The sequence below is a fragment of the Electrophorus electricus genome, chromosome 8, assembly GCF_041902795.1.
Source record: "Electrophorus electricus isolate QZ-2024a chromosome 8, ASM4190279v1, whole genome shotgun sequence".
In the NCBI taxonomy this organism is placed as follows: domain Eukaryota; kingdom Metazoa; phylum Chordata; class Actinopteri; order Gymnotiformes; family Gymnotidae; genus Electrophorus; species Electrophorus electricus.
This window is the reverse complement of record NC_137504.1, coordinates 22,760,001-22,770,000: the sequence shown is the minus strand read 5'-3', so window position 1 is coordinate 22,770,000 and position 10,000 is coordinate 22,760,001. Positions and strand designations below refer to the sequence as shown.

The window sequence follows — 10,000 nt, the reverse complement described above, 5'->3', positions numbered from 1 at the left end:
ACCACAGCACCAACAATGTTTCTAAAGTACCACTGCAGGTCACACCCTCCAATATTATTTATGTTCCGGTAAATCCAAAATGAAAAGGGAGGGTTGATTTTACAAGCTACAAAGGCTAAAAGGTTCTATTTTCCTGTTTGTTTTTCCTTGAACTGATTTCAAGTTTTGCCTGTGTAACAAGAAATTTGGCCAACTGCCATTTTGTCTTAACCATCATCATAACCTGCACCAAAAACAAACCTTTGCAGTACAAAATCCTCACATTGTGTGAGCACCATATCCAATAAACCAAAAAAAAAGACTTAATATAGATTGAGAGGGAAAACAACTCTTGGTAAAACATGGGGAAACCCCGAATAACGAAAATGACCACAAAAAAAAGAAGAAGAAAATCTAGTCAGTTTCGGTTTCCCTCACACTCCAACCAATCAGGAGCAGTGGAGTGAAGTCATCATATTCCAGGAACCGAGTGTTCCCAGGTTCACTGGGCTGGTATGAACCGAGGTCTGTGTGTACGCACGCACGCGCACACCCCCACACGCCAAATCTGTTTAGGGAGACCGTGTTTCATAGCATTTGCGGAAGGAAGCAGATGAGATCATGGGGTTTCTCCTCTATGGCCTTGTCCTGAGCGGTTTCGGCCGCCGTTGTTCAAGTGTGACAGCTTATGCCCCCACTTAGGTCCAGAGCCTAAATGTTTCTGACCAGGGAAGCCAGTACTTTGGGAGGCTCCGAAGTCGGAAGGTCCTGAGGAGGGGTGGAACCGGAGAGTGCACCGAGGAGGAGCCGGCGGGCTCCTGGCAAAGGGGAGGCGGAGCTGTGGAGAGGAGAGGTGGAGCTAGGCAGCTTAGAGGCCTGTGGACCCTCCTGTTGGTGAAAAGCGCTGAGTGCAAAATCTGCCTCAACACAGATGGGCGCGAGAGAGAGAGCGCGAGAGAAGAGACCTCTCTTGACCCCTACCAGCTCAGGGTAACAGGACCCTGCTTCTTTCCTACCATGCTACCAAGATGACGAGCAGGGCGAAGCGACTTAAAGGACATTCTAAAGCACACACGGACACACAAAATCATAGCCCTCATCCTCACACACACCGAGATGCCCACTTTGTTTCTCCATTTAAAAGGCTCAATTAAAGTAGCCTGATTGCACAATTAACAAAGGAGCCATGCAGTAAAACTCTGTCCCTTAGTGCCTGAAGGTTGGGGTCTCTCTCTGTCTCATACACACTTCTCAACTGCAAGCAAAGCTTTAACTACACTAATTTGGAAGGATCCGCTATGAGGAGCCAGGCTGGGTTCTGCCCCACTGTCCCTGAAATGACAGCATTATTGAGTTAGCGTCGCTAATAGGGGAAAGAGGACATCTTGCAGGAACCATATGTGCTTTCCATTCAAACATGCTCTATAAAACATTCCACGCTGCTACAGTAACAAAAGACATGAGAAAGAAAACACAAGGACTACCCCCAAAGAACCCAACACGTGCTGATGTACATGCCAGCAGAACAATGTCGCATTTGGGGAGATTTTATTTGATTTCACACACACACACACAGCCATAGCATTAAAACCACCTCAGTGGAGGCTCTGTGGATTGGACTTGTTTTCCAAGCACATCTCACAGATGCTTTATGGGACAGATGCTTGACTGAATGCCAAGTCAACACCTTGAACTCAGTCATGTTCCACATTCCTGAATGATTATCAAACTGGTTTTAATGTAGCTAATCAGCATCTATATACATAAAAAAAATAAAAAAAATAAATTATGCTTCACCCTGCCACCATCCTGCAGACAGGTTCTGGATCATCTCAGAGGCCCGTGTACCATCTGCATCTTGGGTCTTGTCATACGACACATGCCTACTTCAGTCGGTTTAGTGATGAGTGCCTCTGTGCTGTCCTTCACTTCTGCCTTTTCCAGACATTGGTAGGATTGTCTTACATCATCTGCTATCTGTTTCTCCAAACCAAAAAGCTCATTTGTCCGTCCCAACGTCCTGCCTGAGCTTTGCGGCTGGGGGTCGCTATGGCAACAGATGCCTGCGTGTCAACCAGCGTTTTGCGGTTATGTAATGATTAGCAGACAGATACGAGTTTGATGAAGTGCGTGGCTGTCTGTATCTGTGTGCGCGCATGCGTGAAAGTAAGACTACACACACGCGCGTGTGCTGCCCCTGCATCCCCTGCAGAGATGCTGTTATGAAACCTAACAGAGAAAGAAGAGGAGGAAGACGAAGGAAGCACGTGAGCCGAAGAAGAGGGTCACGTGAGGGGAGGAGACGAAGGAAGAGGGAGGTGTGGGAGGCACTTCGGGGAAGGAGGAGCAGCGTGGAGCCCACTGTTCTGCGGGTGCTGATGGGAGAGGACTGAACTGGCCATCAGCCGTCCATCCTGAAATGAGATCTCGGAAATGTATGCGGTGCTGTTAAAGAAATACAAATACACTGCCAAAAGTGTATGCCAGCAGGCCCCCGCACGGGCAATATCAAATATAAAGGTCACCTTCAAGTTATCTGCGCACGGTCGTCACACACACACACTGCTGGAAAATGTCCCCCCGTTTTACACTTGGGCTTTCCCGGGATGGCTGAGGTGCCAGCGGAGTGTCCGGGAAGCGGCAGAGACACGAGACAAAGGAAAAGGAGCAGAAATAGCAGGAGAGAAGGGAGTGAAAGAATGCCAGGATCCCCTGAGGACAGGAGAGCGCGTGGTGGGGGCGCAGAGGTAGCAAGGCGGAACAGCCGCAAACAGGACAGTAAGTGCCCAAACAGCCTTCTTAGTGATCTCCAGCCCAGGGGACATTTGCTTTGAGTTACGACTGGCCGTAATTTGGTTTGAGCTAATAGTCAAGTAAACTGAGCACACAGAGAAATAAATGCAGGGCAGGCACACATCCAAAGGACACCCTCATTTGCATGCTTGCTGACAGACAGACAGACAGAGACAGACAGAGTACATACAAATAAGATGATAAACCCTTAAATGATTTCCTCATGTGCCACTCATCACAGGGGTTTATGTATGTGTGTGTGCACGTGTGCCAGGTATCACTGTCACCTGTGACAGCATGAAAGAGGTGAGACCATGACAGGAGAGCGAGCATGTCAGACAGCCCCACGCCTCTCTGAGCGGGAACACCTGCTTCCTGGTAACCATGGCAAATCACTTCAGAGGCTCCATTTAATCAAATTATAATCAGTTCAACAATCTCAATTCAAACGACAGCAGTGTTGACACCAGACACGTGTCTCACGTCACCCAAAATGAGCATCTGTCTCATAAAACAACTGATTTTTCATTTAACATGTTACTTGCTCTTCTGACATGTTCTAGACACATGCACGCACACCCCTCCTGCCTAAACCACACACACACACACACACACACACACACACACACACACACACACACACACACACACACACACACACACACACACACACACACACACACACAGCTATCCATGGGTGGGAAAGCACTAGTGTCCGGGCGGTCAGTACGGGAACAGTGCTGCTCTAGCAGTGCCGGGAGGTCGTGTTGGGTCAATATTTACATCCGAGCAGTGGGCCTCTTTCCGGAAAGTTCCCAGCACTCGAGGGAGATTAAACAGGTTTCGTACACAGGGAACTCCCTGCTGTAAAACACATGGAGGCCTAGGGCAATCCCTCGCACTCACTCACTCACTCTCTCTCTCTCTCTCTCTCTCTCTCTCTCTGCCTCTCTAACATGCACACAAAATGACAAACACACACCTCAGGGTATTACAATAGGCAGACAACATTTTCTCCTACATGACTATGAACAAAGCACAAATACACACCAACTCCTTCGCCCTCCCTCCGTTTTTGCAAAACAGATAATCAGCGCGTATATGAGCATGCACATATCAGTGGCAGGGGAAAAACAAAACAACAACAAAAATAAACAAACAAAAAAAATGTAAAATGTAATCAAGGGCTTTCCTCTTGGAACCATAAAGGTCACATAAATTCACAAGAAGTAAGCATGTGTGCATGTGTGGGCATGTATGTGTGAGACAGGGTCTGAGAAACATCTGAATGGGAGGGTAGAGGCAGAGAAGATCAAACTTGAAACCAAAAGTTAATTCTCAGAATTTTGCCTCAATTCTTCCTTTCAGATCTTAACAGAAGCGATTTCAAGGAAGAGACGTTATTTATGAAGGTTTAGAGACGACGAGAAGCCGATCTCCAGAGCCTCTCTTTGCTACCCTGTCTACTGAAGAGAGAAATTGTTCAGCAAAAATAACAATATTTTGTACTGCAGAGGCATGCCTCTGTGTGTTCAGGCTCTCCACACACGTACACATGAACACAACTTTGCTGTAATATTGACTGTCATCACAACTGGCTATTGCAATACAAACATCACAGATCACTGTGATATGCAAATCCTGACCAACCAATCATGTTCCTGACAGATGCTTTGACCAATCACAGCATTCACTAAATAAAACTCATTTAAATAATTTTGGTCATCATTCTGCAGGTATGTTTATCCCGAGTCAAATCAGGGGTGTGTTTTTGAACACTGCATAAAGGGTGTGTATCACTGCAATAGCAACAATCACAGGTTAAGACTGGGTGAGGTTTTGATTAGAAGGGGATGTAGAGTGTTATAACAGGTGTAATTTGCAGCAGGTGTTATAAGAGTGACACAGCAGTACAGCTGAAGGACCGTTGGACTCGGGTACCACAGTGACTTGTGCTGGTCCCAGTTCTGTGTGCATCCCTGCTCTGTGGGAATGTTTGCAGATCCCGGGAAAGCAGCTGCTCTGTGTTCCAAAATAGCAGCACTGCAGAGAGCAGCGAGTCTCCAAGAGGTGCCGAGGGAATCTTGGGGGATGCGGTAGCTAGGGCGACCGCAGGCTGTACGAACGCAAAGCACACGGGGGAAGTGAGGGCAGAGGTCAACGTTCAGATGGGCTGGCATCGACTGGAAACAGCTAAGATTTAATCCATGCTTACAGACTAAAGACTGGCATAAAGTCAATACTCAAAAGCTTACCCACACACCCACACATACCCACCCATACCCACACCCACCCACCCACCCTATTTTGTACCTTTAAAGGGGACATATTATGGAAAATAGGCCCAGTGCTTGTGTACATCCATTTGGGTATCTGGAGTGCCTACCATCTCACAAACCATCTGTGAAATCAGACAACCCAATCTGTTATGTGGGCGGCCTACGAGGGCTAAAACATGCCGTTCGGATTTGGTTCCCCCCTCTCCGTCAATAGAGGACCCATCAGAATGACCCCGCCCCCATCTGAATATCTCTGCCCACAGCTCAACCGCCTTTGTGAAAGTTTGCCATTTCGGAGCCGCCAGCGTTGTGTCGGAGCTGAGAATTAAACAGGGGGAACTGCCCTGGTTGGCTGCACAGACACGCACAAACTGCCACATCAGCCCCACAAGCCTTGGAGGACAGAAGAGCTGAGTGGGGAAAGTTTATTTCTGATGGTAACATCACGGCCACAGTCAGCAGAAACCTGGACATGAGTTCTAACCACTTTGTGTCCGACTGCCTTTCTGCCTTGGGTCAGTACATCATAGCCCTGGCAACAAAACATTTTTATTATTAAAACTTTTTCTTTTTTTTAAGAGGGATCATTACTAGCTGTCACGTGAGAGTAAAAGATACTCCACTCAGGTGTGCTCCACTCAGGTGTCTAATAAGGGGTTGGCAACGTTAGCATGTTGTGCTTTATGTCTGTCTGTAATTTGGCAAACAGTCGTGCATTGCAGTGTGTAGGCCTGTATGTAGGCACGTATGTAGGCATGTGAGCAGACACCTGACCGCAGAGCAAACTGAGTGTTGTATAGCTGCAGGTTCTTGCCCAGGGTCTGACTCTTCTTCAAATGCAGCTGTTTCAGTAGCCTTGTTTCTCCCAGGGCCCACACTCAACAGTGCTTACGGGTACGTTTTACAGGCCGACAGCTGCAGACTGTAGTCAAAGGTCATCTACCCGCTCATCTCTGGCTTCAGAGCGGCACATGCCAGCTTCGGACCGGATATCTTGCTAACTAACCCCTGCACAGGACACCGCCTGCTCATCCTGTAACGGGGAGATGCGTCTGCGCTGAGCCCCGCCCCCAGCCCCGCCCACGCCGCTCACCCTGCACACGGACATCTGGTTGGTGGTGAGCGTGCCCGTCTTGTCGGAGCAGATGACGGAGGTGCAGCCCAGCGTCTCGACGGAGGGCAGCGAGCGCACGATGGCGTTCTTCTTGGCCATGCGGCGGGTGCCCAGCGCCAGGCAGGTGGTGATGACGGCAGGCAGGCCCTCAGGGATGGCGGCCACGGCCAGCGCCACGGCGATCTTGAAGTAGTAGATGGCCCCGCGCACCCAGGAGCCGCCGTGCACGGGGTCGCCGAAGTGGCCGATGTTGATGACCCACACGGCCACGCAGATGAGCGAGATGACCTTGGAGAGCTGCTGGCCGAACTCGTCCAACTTCTGCTGCAGCGGCGTCTTCTCCTGCTCCGTGGACGCCATCTGGTTGCGGATTTTGCCGATCTCCGTGGAGACGCCCGTGCAGACGACCACACCCACGGCGCGCCCTGCCGCGATGTTGGTGCCCTGTAGCGACAGAGGAGGGGTGGCACACGCACACAAAACACACACACACACATATGAGCAGTTTTTCCCAAGCCTTATTTACACTTTCCAGATCACTTGTATGGAAACAACAGCAATGTCAGAAATTCCTCAGTGCCAACGCACTTATTTCACTGGGAGTCTTCGTTCCCTGGGCCTGTGCTACTGGCCATGACATCATTAGGCAGCTTTTTCCAGGGAAGGCTATCTTTAAGAGGGGTGATGTGTTGGGAAATGCAGAAACCAGACTATAAAAAGCACCCAAATGGTTTAGGGACTAAAACAACTAAACAGAGGCATGCTCAGTCGATGTGTTCCTGCCAGGTGCAGAGATTAAAAGGTGTTCCCTTGGCTGTAATTGACCCTAACGCCATCCTGAGCGGACGGAGTGTAGTCCTGACTCGGGGATTTCAGCGCAAGCCCAAGAGAGAAGCAGGAGAGCGTGATGAATTTAGACTGGGAGCAAGAGAGCACTGACGTCTCGTGGTTACGCTGCACCATAATGCTATCTGCAAGAGGGAGGGGGGGAGAGGGGGGGGAAGGGGTGTGGGGGAGAGAGAGAGAGAGAGAGAGAGAGAGAGAGAGAGGGGGGGGAGAGAGCGCGAGAGAGAGAGCGCGAGAGAGAGCGAGAGCGTGAGAGAGAGCGAGAGATGGCGCTTTGCGTTGTATAATGCAGGATTTGAGAGCAAATTTGGTGGTGGTGGTGGTGGTATGAGTGGGAGCGAGAGAAAGCGCTCCAACTGGGAAATTCTCAAAGGAGAAAGTGACACAAAGAACACGTGCCTGGATGGAAAGAAACAATGAAGCACAACAATTCATTGGCATATTAAAATACAAGTACAATTATGTGTGTATATTAAAAATGGGGAAAACAGTGCTTGCCTAAATAATTGAGAATGGTAAGGTTTGTTTGAAATATTGATTATAATTTTGTAACAGATTCTTTATGGAATACTGAGCAATGTGCTCACATGCATGCAAGCATGCACTCGCACACAGCTTCTCCCCTAAACAGGAAGGAAGTGCTTACAGAAAAAAGCATATTCTTCTTATCTTGATTAACAGCTCGAGGATCAGGCACAGGGTCCGTGTGTTTGATGACAGACACAGACTCGCCTGTTAAAACACACACACACACACACACACACACTAAATGTTTCAGTATATTTACTTGGCACATGAGGTAGCAGATTAAGAACAACTAAAAATCTGCACTACACTTCACAGTACAGGTTTGAGAACAGTTCTAAATACAAACAAGAAGTAGGCACAAACACAGATGTAAACAAAAAGGTTGTAGTAAGGGGGAAAAAACCCAAATACAAAGTTTTGAAAAACTGTGGGATACCTGTGAGGATGGACTGGTCCACACGGAGCGTCGTGGATTTTATAGCCACGATTCGGATGTCAGCCGGGACCTTGTCCCCAACTGGAAAAAACATACATGAGCATGAGTCTGTGGGCCCGGCTCACGTTCAGAGAACACATTCATTACCTTACCAGAATTCTGGGAGGAAAACACACAGTGCAGCGAGCTTAGGTGGAAGGAAAATCACGGTCGTTACAAAACAGCTCGTTTCCAAATCAAAAGGATTGATGGAAGCTCATAAAGCAGCGGAGCCGTGGAGCCACGAAGCGGAACAGTTCCGACACCGCTCTGGAACACGGACGCTCTGAGAAGCGCGCGAGAGAGAGGAGAGAAAGCAGTCTGGCCTTCTGCAGCCCTCCAAAACCAGGCGCTTGCTTCTACACCTTTTGGCCACACGGTCCGGATAAATGTTGGATTGGGGCGGGTGGCTCAACCGAAAAATCACGGCACGCGGCGGGTCAATACTGAGCTGATGAAGGGGACCACTCCAGAGGGTAGAGAGAGAGAGAGAGAGAGAGAGAGAGAGAGAGAGAGAGAGAGAGAGAGAGAGAGAGAGAGAGAGAGAGAGAGAGAGACACACACACACACACACACACACACACACACACAAGAGGTGGAAAGTGTCAAGATGGGCATCCTGGAACAACAGGAGAGAGTCAATATCTGTTATTTCTTGTCTTCTGTTTCTGGAGAGTTGCTGCCTTTTGAGGCATTCGGGGTGCTTTGAAAACTTTAAAAATGGCATTAAAAAAAAAAAGCCATTAAAAAATTAAAAAAAACCATTTTAAAAGTCATCCTTCAACTTCCTGCGGTTATATGTAAAGAATACGTCAAAGAATCGATTCCCTTTTGCTGATTGTGTCTGCTCAGATAAGGCCTCTTATCTCCCCAACCCTGAACCAGTTGTCTTCCGCTGACACATTTTCTACACTCGAACCCTTGGGGTCAAAAGATGCGGCGGGATCGGCTGCCATGTGGAAACGGCTTTCGGCGCTCATGACCTTCGGATGACCTCCACGACCCTGCTGGCTAGGCCTCTGACAGCTGTCACCCCGTCAAGTGCTCAGTCGCAGGGGCGGGGGGGGGGGGGAGCGGAGGCACGTCTCCCGCTGATCCCGGGGACGGGCCCGACGCCGTCGCGGCAGCGTCTGCACAGGCTGCTGCAGCTAGGCCGTGGGACAGCGCGCTGCGAAACCCTAGGCAGATTGGAATTGCGAGAAAACGGCGGAGGGATGGGACCGCCGTGCTTTCCGCGGAGGACGGGGGGAGTTTAGCCTCTCCGGAGCGTTAGGGGAAGACGAGTGAAAGAAAGGCCTGTGCCTCACAGACGCTGCAGTGTAGAAGGCAAGGCGACCTCTCTCCCACGCCACTTCTTTGCCCCGCTCGCTACGCTCCCTGCCGAGCGCTTGCATAATGCCGCTATTATGCGCGACAGCGGTACTCCTCACGACCCCAGCCTTCCCCACACCCACGCCGTTGTATTGCCATTCCTTCAGTTGCCCCTCCGGCCGCAGGGATGCTCCTCCGAGCATGGGGCAGAGGGGTGGAGTGGGGCAGGTCTGAGAGGAGTCTCCTGCTTCCTGCGCAATCCTCCATGTTTCCGCTCTCTTTTTTTTTTCCCCTCTCTGCCATCTCGGTCTGTAAATGTCTTCTTTTAACACTTTCTCCTTCCCTCATCTCCCCTCCCATTGTCTCGCTCTCGCCACCCTCTCGCCCTGCCTGCCTCTGCCTCACACTGCCCCGTGCAGCCAGCCCACCAGCCGGCACGAATGCCTTCAGAGTCCATCTAAGTGCTAATGTAGCCCGGCTAGAACGGCACAGACGGAGCCAAATGCGCGCGGGCTTCACACCTGGCAGGGCGCCAGGAGGTTCTGCCCTTTTTTGGGCGAGAGGGTGGGGAAAGCACTCGGAGGCGGGATTTTTCCTGCAGCGGTGGGCAGAGGTTTCTTTTGGAAACGGAGTGAAGGGCGAAGCCCTCCTGGAAGAAGGCAAGAGGACCAGTGA

The 10,000-nt window shown here is 50.1% G+C and overlaps 1 protein-coding gene across 2 annotated transcripts in view; it reads right to left on the bottom strand.

Moving 5' to 3' along the window:
* atp2a3 (ATPase sarcoplasmic/endoplasmic reticulum Ca2+ transporting 3) overlaps nt 1-10,000 on the bottom strand; it is a 41,936-nt gene that overhangs the window by 13,256 nt on the left and 18,680 nt on the right. For both annotated transcript variants that reach the window (XM_026998602.3, XM_026998601.3), the window contains exons 6-8: nt 7,976-8,056; nt 7,658-7,743; nt 6,145-6,609 (exon numbers count right to left, since the gene is read on the bottom strand). In XM_026998602.3, the coding sequence (XP_026854403.1) occupies nt 6,145-6,609; nt 7,658-7,743; nt 7,976-8,056 (632 nt within the window). The remainder of the gene's footprint in view (nt 1-6,144; nt 6,610-7,657; nt 7,744-7,975; nt 8,057-10,000) is intronic.